The sequence below is a fragment of the Apostichopus japonicus genome, chromosome 15 (assembly GCF_037975245.1).
Source record: "Apostichopus japonicus isolate 1M-3 chromosome 15, ASM3797524v1, whole genome shotgun sequence".
NCBI classification, from domain to species: domain Eukaryota; kingdom Metazoa; phylum Echinodermata; class Holothuroidea; order Aspidochirotida; family Stichopodidae; genus Apostichopus; species Apostichopus japonicus.
The window spans coordinates 3,251,063-3,265,950 of NC_092575.1; the positions used below are offsets into that span (position 1 = coordinate 3,251,063).

Consider the following 14,888-nt stretch of genomic DNA (forward strand, 5'->3'; position numbering starts at 1 on the left):
ATATAGGCCACAATTGGCCGCACTGACTTCGTCAAAGTTGGATGTCCCAAACTTCTCTCCGATCACTTAATCTTTTGATGTTTGACTCGACAAATGTGTGCTACTTGTCAAATTATGTTCTTTGAATCGCCTGTAACTATGTTTTCAGTGCAGTAATGGAAAACTGTGCACAGCAACAGCTGGTTTAGAAATAAATAAGAAAATATTTCAACTTTCAACAGTATATGAATAAATAAATAAAATTCCATTCATCTCAACAATGTTATGAATAAGTTAGAATTCAATTGGAATTAATAATTCAATTGAACAGTGTATGAATGCATAAGAATTCAATTTGATTGAACAATTCAGTTCAACAGTGTATGAAAATGCATAAGAATTCAATTTGAATTAATAAGTTAATTCAACAGTGTATGAATGCATAAGAAATTCAATCCAACCCAGCAGTTCAGTTCATCAGTGTATGAACGTAAAGAATTGAATTCGATTTAACCTCTCAATCGAACAGTGTAAAGATGTAAGAATTTCATCTGATTGAACAATTCAATTCAACTGTGTATGAATATGTATAAAGTCAATTCTGTATACTGCTGTAAGAATCACAAGTCCTTGGAATCGAATTATATATATATATATATATATAGTTTTTTTCCCCTCCACCCTCACATGATCTTTTCATCATGAGCTGCTAGGTAGTGTGTGTGGTGGCCGCACTTACTGTTGCATCCAATGAGCCCTGTTAAGGAAGGAAACCCTTTTCACAAGCCCAGGGACTAACAGGATATGAATGATCTGTACCCACATGGTGATGTCAGGGAAATTCCCAACACACTCAAATTAACAAAATTCTGTCCTGGAAGTTGGTTTCCAAATTGTCGAATTGCTGTTCATGTATTAGGTCATCAGGTACTGCCCTTGATATTTAGCATGCACACACCAAACTTGCCAACAGTTCTCAAGTTCTCAAGGGTCTGACAGAATTCCCAAACATTGCAAGGTTTCAGGTTGGAATGTCACCAATTATTTCTCCCCCCCTCTCCCCCACTATGGTTGGGACAGAGGAAGGGAAATTTCTGTTTTTAACTGGCTGTCTTGACAAGCATATTTAAAGTAATTAAAAGGTTCACAGACCCTTGTGGCTTTTGCTCCCATTCCCTGGGGATCAACAGACCCTCCCATCCCCCCCTCAGGTTGAAGAAGATAGGTCCAGACAGTGGGGTCAAACTGCACCGAGGCCGGGAATGAAACGTTTGCTGCAAGTTTGAAAATAAGCGATCGCAAATTTCGACTTTCATAACCTAATTTGTAGATGACGGTGATTATCTAGCTGGATCTATCTGAGGATCGGTGTAGAGGTTACGGTAGATCAGGTGATACTGAAGATAACAAAAACTTCCGAAAGAAAGTTGCCGTGGGGCTTTTTGAGTTGAAAGTTTATGGCTGGAAAGGTGTCCTTGTGATTGAGCTCAAAGGGTGTAGAATTAAACATTGACATCTTTGGTATACACACACAAGGCCTTTGAGACCTTTTCAATTGCTATGGAGTTACTGTTCAACTCTGATGAAAATATTTTGTGCTTCATTTGTTCTCCTCCCTTCCCCCCCCTCCCCCACCCCCTTGCAGGAAGTTTTTGAACATATGGCCTCCGTCACACAGTAGTAGCAGTCTAGATAAATTCCAGCCTAGACGACATTCAGAAGATGGGACGTTGGACCGAAGCCGAAGAAACAGCCATTCTTCACCCTTTCGGACTGATCCCAACAGACTAGACTCTCCAGTGGTTTTAGATTCCGGCAGAAAAGCCAGTAAGTGCAATTTCTTCTTATTTTTTTTTAAAATTCATTAACTAGAGCGTTCCATGCTTATGCCCAAGCCGAGGGACGTATAAGTTTCCAGGTGGGTGACTGATGGAGGGAGGGGGATCAGATGGAGGTGGGTGGGTTGAGGGGCAGGGTAGGACAAAGACGGTAAGCCCCTGCCCCTTTCCCGTCTCAAAAAAATCCCATGAACGATTGACAGATTACATCAGGAAAAAGCCTTTTTACCCCTTTTTCTATCCAACGACATGCTTGATAAATTTTTGTCCTCTCTCTTTTCCCTCTACCTTGATGTCCCATACCCTCCCTTTGCCCTCTCCCCTCCCATCCATCATTTTTTACTCGCATTATTACTTACTAACATATAATGGGGATATTTTTGGGTCAGAATTTGTTTTTTTTATCCTTTATTTTCAAGTTTTTAATTCTTTGTTCTCGTTTGCAGGAACTTTAAACAACAGGAGGTCACCAAGGTTACAGAGTAAAATGGCGCATAAGATAACCCACAGGTTTGTGTTATTATTTAAAAATCTGAAATGAATAAAACATCATTACTTAAGTGATGAAATGGATGGATGGATCAAATGGATGGACTAATTGGAAGTGATTTTCTTCACACTGGGGAGAAATGTTTTGGAACTCTTCGTGTGTGTTGCAAAACGATTTCACTGTGACATAGACAATACGGGGAGGACTAAAGCACGATGTTTTACAACTTTGGATTTTTCAAATTGTGCTTTCTTCTAAATGTTTGTATTTTGCAGTCATGCAACCATTGCTTGGGAATCAAAAACTTGTAATTTGTCATCAAGATTACCAAAATCTTTTTCCGTCTTTTCCGTCTAGATTTACATGGAGGACGTTCATCAAACCTGCCACGTGTAATTACTGCCACGATAAATTTATTGTGAAGGGGTACAAATGTAAAGACTGCAAGTAAGTGCCTGATGGTTGAGACTGGGACACTGATGGTGAGGGGGGAGGAGAGGGTAGGGGAGAGGGGGAGGGAGGGGGTAGGGGAGAGGGTAGGGGAGAGGGTAGGGGAAAGGATAGGGAGAGGGTAGGCGAGAGGGTAGGAGAGGGTATGGGAGAGGGTAAGGAGAGGGGAGGGAGGGGGCAGGGGAAAGGATAGGGTAGGGGATAGGGGAGGGGTAGGGGACAGGATAGGGGAGGGGTAAGGGGACAGGATAAAAAAGGAGAGATGTTGGTTAAGAAATATTGCATTTGGTGATGCATAGGATGGAGTGGAAAGGGTAAAAGGATGAAAGTTGTATTGTCTTGATAGTTTGTGGGGTGGGGAAGATGGTGGGGCTGGGTGGGGGTAAGATGTTTGGTGGCAGTAATGTGGAGGGTGTGGGTAAGATGGGAAGGTGAGGACAATGGTATAAGGTGTTCATTGCTGATATTAATGGTAGTGATTGTGTTAATTGATTGGAGGGGGGGGGGGGAGGGTTAGATGGGGTTTGAAGAGAAGAGAAGTGGTAAGCAGAGGTAGTTACAACAGTGTTGATAGGATCTTCAGTTGGTAGGAGACAAATGATGGATGAGGGGAACTAGAGGGGTGGGAAAGGGGAAGGAGGGCAAAGGGAAGTTTGAAAATCACCATACTCGATTCAATCCCCCACATGACTCCAACCGGCTTCTGTTCCTTTTAACCAGATATGTATGTCACAGCAAGTGCAAACAAAGCGCTGAACGTGTGCCTTCGTGCGGTCTCCCGACAGAATTGGAAGACGTCTTTCGGAGAAGATACGAAAATCCTGGTAAATCATTTACATACAATTTAGTCAATTGAAGCTGGGGTTGGGGGGATGGGGTTCAGGCCAGGGGGTTGGGTGTTGGGGGTTGGGGAAGGGGATAAGTCATGGTTGGTTAGCTGATAATATTTTCTATTTATCCCCAGTTTATCACAGAATATTTTATGACATGTTTTTGCGAGGTAGTATCAGGATGGCCAACTAGCCACTCACTCTTTGCTTTTAGTTTAACTATTAAACTGTTGAGTCTCAATGGCTTCAAAGTAGATTTAAAAATTTTGATAACAATAAGGTTGATGTCTTTGTTAGTTCTAACTGGAATGTGTTGTAATTATCTATGTGGGATATGGGATAAATTCTTTACCATTCAATTACCTGCAAATGAGAGAAGATTTGGCTATATCTATGAAATCAAAATTAATCAAATTAAAATTACAAATAAAAACAAAACTTTATAAAGTTTCACATCTGATTGTGGGTCTGTCTGTCTGTCTATCTGGAGCTATGTCAGTAAAAACAATCAGGTTTGCAAAATAGGGATTGGGATCCAGAGACAATAGAAAATTGATCATTTTTTTGATACAGTACAGATGTGTCTGATTCAATGAACATTTTCTCTGAAATATTTTCCACCCCTTCTCACTACACCCACTCTACCCAGTTTGGAGTTTTACTATCCTGGACAGCATCAAAACCAAATTCGAGTTGACATGCGATTGTGTTTCAACAAGTTTTTGTAACCTCTTGTTTTTATTGGGTGAAAAAGAAGCAAAAGTCGTTAGACTGTTAAAAAGTAGCCCAGATTACCTTTGTTGCCCTTTTATCGGCAAATGAAAGCAGCACTCGTTATGAAATTGGGTAACATCACTACCTGGGAATGAAAACATATGGTCATATGTATGAAATTAAAAAAAACATGGAAGTTTCACTTGTGTTACTTGCTTATATGCTTGCTGCATACTGCAAAATGTAATCTGATGGATTTTGAAAGCTGACAGACACATCTCAGGTGATCAGCAAATTTTGGAGAATGCAGAAAATGTTGGGATTTTCATCGTCCAGTCGTTTTTGGAATGGATGTGTGTGTGAAAGTGTGTGAAAGTCTGTATCAGCTGCAAGGTGCCTCTTGAGTTTAGTGCAGTAGGAAAGTCTGGAAGAAAGAAATACAAATCAATTTAAAAAGGTCGCGAAAAGAGAAGGGAATGAGGAATAGGGAACTTAATATGATAGTGAGAGATTTTATGTACATTGTCAAACAAAGATGCCGGCAGAATAAATCCAAGAATTTTTGCTTTGGAGAACCTTTTAGGGAAAATTAAAAAAAAAAAAATTTTTAAGGAATATATGTGGGAATGTTTCTGTGACAGCTACAAGATACTCCCGTTGAGTTATGTGGTGTTGAAAAATCATGAAAAAAATGAATGAAACATGGAAAAAAAGAAAGTGATTTGGGAATAAAACAAGATAAGAAAGAGTTCCGTTGTGATACAAAGATGTAGGTGGGTTATTTTCTATCTATAGCTGTTTCCTCTGGAGACTGTTTTGCAAAATAGGTTAAAAAAAAAGTATCCCCAAAATATGAATAAAAAACGGCATCTTCATTGTTTATGAAACCAACGCTTGTGTAAGCAGCCCTCCACAAGTTTCTCTTACGCTCGAATTTTTCCTGTTAGAGGTACATTTCAATATAGTGCAGGTATTTTGGTAAGGAATTAAATAAAAATATTATGGTTTAATAAAAAGAAAGTGATGTTTTATGTTTCCCCCTTTTACTTGTGGTGGTGCCAAATTTTTAACAATAGAACAAAGGGAAAAGATGGCGCGCAAAATGCACAAGAGCACATTGTAGCTGTGAAGTTGCCAAACTAGGATTGGTTGGAATTATGTATTGTTATTGTTTTTTTTGGAATGTTGTGTTGTTCGTTTGTAGTTGGTTAAATACAGTTGGCTGTATTGTTTAAACCAAGAACCAAATAATTGAGCAGTAATTAAAAATATTTTTCATTTTGTCATGAAAAGTTAAATCATAGTTTATAGGTGTTGGCGTATGAGATATTTTAGTATTTTTTTTTAAGCAAGATTCATAAGTTTGATAATTAGCTCTCTTCGGAAGTTAGAATACGTGTAGTGCCGTAGCACAGCGAGACCTTAGAATCGGGTAAGTGATTCTCGTAATGGGGGCTCTCCTACCACAACCAAAGTCAAAAGAGGGTGCTGTGATATCGGTCCTATCTAGTCCTGCGAGACTTTAATCTCACGACTGCAGATCTTAGCGGTACCGGGAGTTGATCACTTGTAGCATCCACAAAGTTCTCTCAAAGTGATCCTTTGAAAAATGTTTTCGAAGTTTCACGTCAAGCTGACCGTTTAAAGCACCTTAACTTGTGCTTTCTAAAGCATGTCCTTTGTTTGGTGAAAAGTGGAACCAGAAACTTGTCGATCGCCCAGCTTGCGTCAGTTTAAACACAAGTTCGTCAAGGGGGGGGGGGGTACAGCTGGCGAGGGCTTTGAGGCGATTGTGTTACTTTGATTCAGATTGTGCGTCAAACAGTGCAGATCGCAAAGGTTAGGACTGATATGACCAGCACCCTCTGTTGGACAGCTCCATTGGAAGATATACCATCATATCAACAACATTGCTTTACATTTTGACTTTTAGAGAAGAGAGCAGCAGACATTTCCTTAGAAACAGCCGATGACCAGTGTAAGTCCCTTCGTAAAGAGCGCCATGGTGCAATCTACTGGGTGTCATTAGAATTAATAGGGGCTGCAATTTTTGGGGTTGCCGTTTTTTCCAGTTTTCCAGACCAAACTGTGTAAGTTTGGCCTATCCTTGGACTCCTACGGACTGGACAATATTCAAACAGCCAGATGAACAGAATTTCGCCCAATTTTGACTAGATTTTTCTGTAGAAGTTATTTGCTGTCCCTCTGAATGCCTTGTGTTATGGCTAGACAAGTGCATATGTGTCAATGTTTGTTTTTTGATATGTTCCTCCGCATTTCTGTAAAACTGCGGACAAGTTTAGGGAACTAGTCTACCTGTAAAGTTGACTTATCTGACCGGAAAATGTTTGACTTATCCTTGTCCGATTAGTCCAATCTTTGGCCTTAGGTCTGGAAAACTGGTAACCCTGGTTTGCTCTGAATAATAATTGAAATACTAATGGCTAAAGCTTTGCCATGACAATGGGAGTTTTCAAAATCACTTCTTTTGCTCTCTGCTGGAAATAAAACATCCTGTGCATGAAATATTGATCAATGAAAGTTCCTTTCGTGTCGTAAAGGTCTTAAAAACTGTTTCAAGTGGTAAGAAGGAAAAAAAAAAAAATCTGTTTAACAACAGAGAATCAATCTATTATTAGCATGTTGATATCAATGATTTGATATAAAGTAGTTAAAATCTGAATTGCTTTGTGATGAAAATATTTGGCAGGATTTTTCCACTAATATGACTCACTGCGGTGGCTGCCTGCATTTCAAAATCTTTGCCCTGGTCGTCGGGCGACTTCGAGGGTCGCCACGGCCGTAAGCTAGGGCCATTGTCTTTTTCCAGCCGTTTTGCAAGAGAAGTGGTTTCGAAAGCTTATAAAACTAAAATGATAAGAGCAGCACTAATTCATTAACACAAGTTATTAGTAGTTCATTAACTCACATGGGTGTGGTTGCTGATTTATGCATCATATATAAACCTATAGAGTATCTTTTGTTTCATTTCAGTTTTAGTTCAGTTTTGCGTTGTCATAATTTAAATTGAAAGACTGCTATAAAGTTAGTAGGCTGAACAGCTGTTCATGCTGCATTTTGCCCTATTTATGATGTTTATTTCCCACTCCCCACCCACCCCCACTGCCTCCCCCCATCTCCTAGCCTACAATACAGCTCATGTTTCATAGCTTTTATGTACGTATCCCTGGGGGGATTTATATTGTCTATCAATAGACTTCCACACCATGAGAGAAGCAACATTAATCTTAATAATGTAAGAAAGGAACCAACACAATATAATACTATTTTTTTTTTTTTGGCTAACAGAAAATATGAAATGGTAATGAACGTTTGAAAGTTCTAAGAAATCCAGGGTCTGCTATTCCCCAGGTCTACATGAAATGCCTGCGTGGAGTTATTAATAGGTGAAACCGAGATCATCAATCTCGTCATAAAATTGACCCCTGGGGTTTCAGCGTCAGGTTTGGGTCGTCATGGTGATTATTACCGTGCATCACTTTCATGGAAAGCTGCATTTAACTTAAAGTGTCGTAAGCTCATCTAAATTTTAAGTTCCCCGAGTTTCAGGGGTAACTTTTTAAACATATTTCGAAAAGAAGACAGAACGAGAAAAGTTCAAAAGCATCAACGATGGCCATGGGCTATGGTTATTCATTGGATGACTCATCTGAAATGCTAATTGGAGTCAGTGAATTAACTGATTAGTCGATTGATCCAGAGGGTTAGTAACAAATGGGAATGTGGGAGGGGGAATTGTAGCGGTGCGGCTGAAGGGTGGGGAGGGGGGTGTGTCAGAGAAATGGATGCAATGGACATTTTTTGTAAAGTAAAGGATCACTTTGTTTTAAGAAAAGGACACGACTAAACATCGAGGGTAAACTTTTTATTATTTACATGTCTCCACAAGACTGTCGCACTCTGGCTCTCTTGGCTCTGCAGCCGACTGGTGAATTTCTTTTCTTAATACTGATTTTGATATAGAACTGCACAACTAAGTGGTAAATATTTTTCTAGTTATTGTCTCCCATGATCCATGAAGTATGATAGCTTAAAGCCAACCGTTGATCTTATCTTGAAAAGAAAATTTAATAACCTCAAACTATGAGTCTAGTTTTACTTGCTCCTGGGAACAGTGAAAAACACATCTCCGTTTTAGCCCTTCATCGAAATGTTGTGTTTATCTCCAGAATTTGTCATGTCTGTCCGGTGTGCTAAGAGAGTGCCCTTAAGTTTGTTCATTTTCGTAAATAGGACAGACGTTACAAACTGAGAAACAGCCCGACAGACAATGTCTGTAGTTCTCATTACATTCATGATTACTGCTTTTGTTTGTTAGTGGTTACCCAATTACAGGTGAATAATGAGTAACTATTATGAACAAAGAAAGTGACTAGGAGGGGCATAGATTGATAACCAATTGGAAATATAACAGAAGTGTATAATAAAGGATATTGTCATGGAATGTTTTCAGGAAATAAAAAACCCACCTTGTAACTGAGGGGGGAGGGGGAGGTGTCTGCTTTAACCAACATTGTTGGACAGAATTTAAAATTGTTCCTGTAAGCCAAAAGTTTCAGTATCTTTGTAGAGAAAAATGGTAATTTGTACAGTTGTAGGGGACAAAATGAAATATGTTTAAGTCTTGCAGGGTGACTATATTAAATATTATTTCCTCTGTATGATGGGATGGTTTGACTAAATTGAAAATTAAAACCTTACTCATTATTTTTTATGATTATCACTGGTAATTATTATATTTGGTAACAGTTTTTGTGCAATATCAGAAAACCAGCTTTCAAGCCCCAACATGTTATTAACCGTGGTGGACATGATTAATATGAAGAAGAAATGAAAGAAGAAAATTCATCATGTTTTAATAATAACGTTTTCCCAGAGAAAATTATCCTTGTCATGAGAAATCATGTGCGCACGGTCAGCGTGAAGTCACTAGCAAAAATAACGAGATATGCTATCAGATGATCACGTCATGATGGAGTGAAATATTCTATTTTAATGCATGACACGTGAAAAGGAAATAATGTCAGAAATTGATAGAGGTTCTAAGACCGTTGGTACTTTTGTAAAGATTCCTTTAATAATGTTTTGTGATGTCAAAGTAGGTGGGTTGAACTCTCTTCAAGGAAATGGTGTGTTTTCTCAGAGAATAATGTAGCTTTTCAAATTGTTGTTGTAGCAGCTTTGGAAGTCTCTGGATATTGTCTCTCATAAAATACTATGTAAATTTAAAAAATATGAAAAGCAATACATTTTTACACTTGCATAGCAGTTTGACCATTTTGCATAGCATTTTGCATAGTATTTTGCATAGCATTTGCATAGCATTTTGCATTGCATTTGCCTAGCATTTTGCATTGCATTTTGCGTAGCATTCTGCGTAGCATTTTGCGTAGCATTTGTGATGCGATACTGGATAAGTTTTACCCTGCTTCTGTTTACAGAGTCATTGGTTGTTGGACTCCATATTGGTTGTAACTTCATGATGATCATGATTTTATCTCATTAGTTTAATTATACCGTAAGTGTTCACTCGAAGCCAAACGTGTAGATATTAATGCCTGTTATGCAAACCGCAAGTATAACTTCTGGTCACTATGTGCGTAGTTTAGTAACACAAACCCAGATCGACCAATCAATAGAAAGAAGAATATTTTCGATGATTATCCGGTGACATCCCACCGTAATATACCTTTCTTCCTACGTTTAATACCGTTTTTGTCCCCATGGAATAAGTTCCCTTGTATTGTGAAGGCAGTACTACGTTCCCTTTTGATGTTTCCACTGTAACCATTTACATAAAAGACTAAGAAATGACTTGTTCCCATATTGGTTTCATAATGACTTCATTGTAAAGGAAGTTGTTTTTCTTCTTCTTTCAATGCCAAAGTTGGGTTAGGGACAGGGGGAGGGAGGAGGGAGGGAGAAAAGTGGAAGGAAGGACTGGGGGTGTAGTTTGGGAAGACTGAATTGCCAAATTAATACACAAGAGGAACAAAGCCCTTTCTTGGCTTAGATTGTGTCAATGGCAAATGCTTTTGTTCTAAACAGAATCCTGTAATTTTGTTTTCTTATTTAGGCATATTAAACAAAATTTTTTTCTTATTCATTTGATATTTTTTTGACTATCATTTTTGTATCATAATCATCATCATCATCATCTTCTTTCTTTTCCTTTGATCATTTCTTTTCTTTTTGTTTTTTTTTGCTTCATAAATATTTATTCCACTCTTCCACAGATGAAAATATGCCATCACCTTTAATCCATCGCAGATCAGGTATTTTTGACCTGCTGTTACCCCGCATCTCTACCCTGCCCCCCACCCTATTTCCCACCCTGTTCCCTGCCATAACAACCCATTACACCCCCTCCCTGCCTTTGTACCCTTTGGTTTTCTACTTTCTTTGATACTTTTCTGTCAAACCCATTCACATACTTAAATTTTTAATTCTAACAATTTTGCTGTGGAGGAAAAGAAAATGCTGTGATCCCTCGTGAGAATTCTTGTAAGATTCTAAGCGTTGCCAAGGAGGTTAATATTAAACTCCCCCAATGTGACCCAATTGTGATACTCAGGGGCAAGAACTAGCCATTATAGACTCCTTCATTCCATGAGGCAATTAGAATCAGTTGAGAATTAGAGAGGGGAGGAGGGAGTGGGCATGGGGGTTGGGAAAAGAAAGGGGAAGAGGATGGAGATGTTAATAGTCACACTATCTTCAAGTTTAATATTGACTTTTATATTTGTTACTCAGACTCATATTTCGTGTCCATCAGGTTGTTACCTTTTCTACATTTATTAAAAATAGACAATTTTTAACTTGTGCTCCCCTCCCTACCCCCCCCCCCCCCCTATTCATACTTGTTAATTATTGAAGATAATAGTTTAGGTAGATTACCTAGCTGATTTGGTATAGCAATTGTTCTCCCCCTCAGTATCCGTCCCCTCCCCCTCCGTACCCCTCCCCTCCTTCTGTACCCAACCCCCTCTTGACCCCTTCCCCTATGCTATTGTGAGAATTGGTTGAAATTCTGAACCAGATGGAAAGAGTATCTAATACTCAATATAAGATTGCAGTTCTGATATTAAACAATGATTCCCCCAAAACATAAGTTTTGATGCAAAATTTTTCACATTTTAGTCCCAATGCAGTTTTTCATATAGGTATTACATATACATCGCATGCAAGAAACAATATTGGATTTTTTAAAAAAAAATTTTTTTTTTAATTTCACAGAATTTCAACTTGACTTTAGTCAAGATAAGTGAACACAATAGATGAAAACATATAAAAACCTTTATTATAAGTTAACACTTTTATCTGGGTCAGGATTTTTTTTTTGGTTTCGATACATTATGAAAAGCAGAACTAAACACGCCCAACTCCCAAGTTTTCATAAACAGAATACTAAACAAAGTGACCAAATATTGAGTTTAATACAAAAATCCGGGTAGTTCCTGTTGATAACCCACGCAGTAAGTGGCTGTTCATGCCTACTCTCCCCTCTTTTTTTTCTTTATTATTTTGTTATTTTTATGTGTTTCTTTATAACATGTTTCCTTTCATTTGTCAGAAAATCATTTTCAGTTAAAACCACAAAGTGGTGTTTTCATCAATATCATATAGTCACAACAGATCTAAAAAAAGAATGACTTCCTACCTGATCAGATCCTGTTTTGAAATGATTCATATTTTAAAGAAGGAGGCTATTAAAATAAATATCTATTTAACCAAATCGCAAACAGAAAGTAACAGGGCAGAATCAGCCGAGCTGAGTGGGGCTTGTGCCAAATTTGAGTTTGTTGCTTAAATACACGATGTAATGTGGAATCGAATCATCTTACCGCCCTGCAGAGTCAAGAACTGACTATTAATGAATGCTGGAAAGCTTGGTTGTGGTACAGCACAGGATTTGTAATCTATAGGTCTCTGTTTAGTTATCAATTTCTATGCAATAATTATCCTGTAGCCCTCCCATGTTTTCTTTCCTGTAGGTGAATCGTTATTAGTCCAATCAGAAACAGCTAGAAAATGTTGAAAGAACTTTTTATCAGCTAGTTTTTGAGAGAGAGACAAGAACGTTTGCTGCGCTTGCTTGTCAGGACTTTGCAAGCATACCACCACTCCACCCCCACCACTCCCCCCCCCCCCAGTTATTGCATTGATAGAACCCAGGTAGTGGAAACAAGGGGGATTTCCAAAAAAAGGGGATGTCAAAAAAAACAAAAAAAAACATTGTGTGTAATTATCTTTTAAAATAAATCAGCAGAAAACCGACTGATTCATATTGGCATTGACGACATCATGTGTGTTGTAAATTGCCCCAAAAATTTCCCCAATTTGCAACTTTGTTTAACTTTTAATGCTTGACTGTCTCAAGAGGGAAACGACCATGATTGTTGTAAGCTAATAAACGTTATAGGATGTGTAATATCACACAGTGTTGAGAAATGTTTAAAGCTAATTTAAGGGAAACTAGGTGGTGTATATTATGGGGTGAAAACAGCAAATGTTGCGGATATGCTGACCCCAATAGTTCAAAGTACCTATTCACAAATGTGGATCTACGCTTGGCTGATTTAGAAACTTCCTAAAAATAACTACTATTTCCTTGACAAAAGTGTCACTTTTCACTATTGGTTTTGGTAAAAACCAGAGGAAAGGCTGATATGAGTATTTCTACTGTAGCTGTCTAGACATATATATGCAAATATATATGCATATGCTTATATCTATATATGCATAAATATGCATTTTATATTTGCCAATTATAAGACATAAAAAACGAAGCTCTTGGCTTAAAAAGGCTTTTCTATACACAGAGAATACTTTGAGGGATTTTTGGAACGTCACATTTCCGCAGTAGGGAAAACTTGGGGACTTTAATCCTCAAAATAGATCATATAGTGGCATTTCAATGTGAAATTTTTATGGCAAAATTAATTGAATCATTTGCACAAAAAAAGAAGAAAAAAGTGGCTTACAGAAACAAAACGAAATCCCAATGGCCTTTTCTCTCTTTCCCATATTAATTTAAACTTACAGATCCATATTATTGATAATATTAGTGAATATTTCAATGCTTTGAACCATGTGAATAGTTATTGGTAATATTCAGATATATTGTTATGCCGATGAAATTGTTGATACTTTTATTCTATATCTGATTTCTGTCTCTCCCTTTACCATAAATTCATCGGCTTCAGCGAATCATGGTTTAACGACCAAATTTTCCCCTTCAGGGTCTGGGTGTTGCCCCCCCCCAGTGGGGTTCCAAGGGAAAAGCCTCTGGTTGGGGATGAAAATTTCAGCATTTGTCGCTCATTTCATTCAAATTGGTTGGCCTATATCCATATTGAACATTTCCAACGAGTATCGAAAAATGCTTTCTCCTCCATTTTGTAAAGTACGGAAAATATCATTTATCATCGACAACTCATAAACAATAAAATAAGTCCGCTTCAACGATCATTAGAGGTTAGGCCTAGTGTTATAGAATACGCACATGTATATGCATACGGTTAGGCCTAGTGTTATAGAATACGCACATGTATATGCATACGGCTTGGCCTAGTGTTTAATACGCACATGTATATGCATACGGTTCATTGCGCGAAACACTCGGTGACCTTTACTGCACCGTGTATCAAATGTTTATTTACAAAGCATGATCAGCAACGAGAGTTATAGTGGTTACTAACTCACTGTTCGTGAGTCGTACAATGGATAATGACTTAGGATAGCCGATTATAATATAAATACGAATACTGAATAGATTTAAATGTGTAATGATGTAAAAGAGAGTTTTTGTTGTTTGTGAGACGTAATATTTTATATTTTTGTGACTTTTTTTTTATATTATTATTATTTTTGTGATGGGCTTTTTGACCGCTTTGCTGACAACTTGTCCAGCGCTGGTGATACTAATATTTTCTTCACTGGCCAAAATGTTATTGTATTGATAGACACAAATTTTCAGGAACTTACAAAATTCTTTGCTTGGTTCTCTGCTTTCTCTTAATGTGAGTGAAACTAATATTGTTTTTAAAAATAATAACAGCAACGTGAATAACGTGACATATCAATGGATGGAAAATAACTTAAATTAAGAGTACATTATACAACGTTTGAAGGGGCTATGATAGGCTCTGGATTGCCCAAGCTGTTGGGATTCTCTCTAATTTGAAGCATTCACTACCGAGACAAGTTCTTCGTTCATGATATTTTACTCTTATTCATCCCCATCTCACTTATTGTGTGACAGTTTGGTCCAGTACAATGGATTCTTATATTACAAGCTATTTGCTTCTCTCAATCTCCTTAAATTTCCTGACCTTCTAAATGTTCATATTGCTAATTTTTTTTTGGGGGGGGTTCTGTAATATTAATAATCATAATCCTCCTGTTTTCAAGGTTATTTTACGTACAATAAAGATATACATAATGATAATACAAGGCAGGCTGATAGCTTGCACAAACCACGTCCTGGAACTAATGTTATTATGCAGAGCTTATTAATTAGCTAATACTTTTTGGAATTCTTTGCCTGATACAACGAAAATGAAT

General features: G+C 37.8%; 1 protein-coding gene across 4 annotated transcripts in view; it reads left to right on the forward strand.

The window, feature by feature from the left end:
* The window catches only part of LOC139981059 (kinase suppressor of Ras 2-like), a 63,425-nt gene that overhangs the window by 31,000 nt on the left and 17,537 nt on the right, over positions 1–14,888 (forward strand). For 2 of the 4 annotated variants that reach the window (XM_071993200.1, XM_071993203.1), the window contains exons 5-9: positions 1,625–1,806; positions 2,264–2,327; positions 2,665–2,754; positions 3,478–3,581; positions 6,235–6,279. In XM_071993200.1, coding sequence (XP_071849301.1) covers positions 1,625–1,806; positions 2,264–2,327; positions 2,665–2,754; positions 3,478–3,581; positions 6,235–6,279 — 485 coding nt within the window. Of the gene's footprint in view, positions 1–1,624; positions 1,807–2,263; positions 2,328–2,664; positions 2,755–3,477; positions 3,582–6,234; positions 6,280–10,558; positions 10,598–14,888 lie in introns of all 4 variants that reach the window. The other 2 variants (XM_071993201.1, XM_071993202.1) reach the window with 2 other exon arrangements.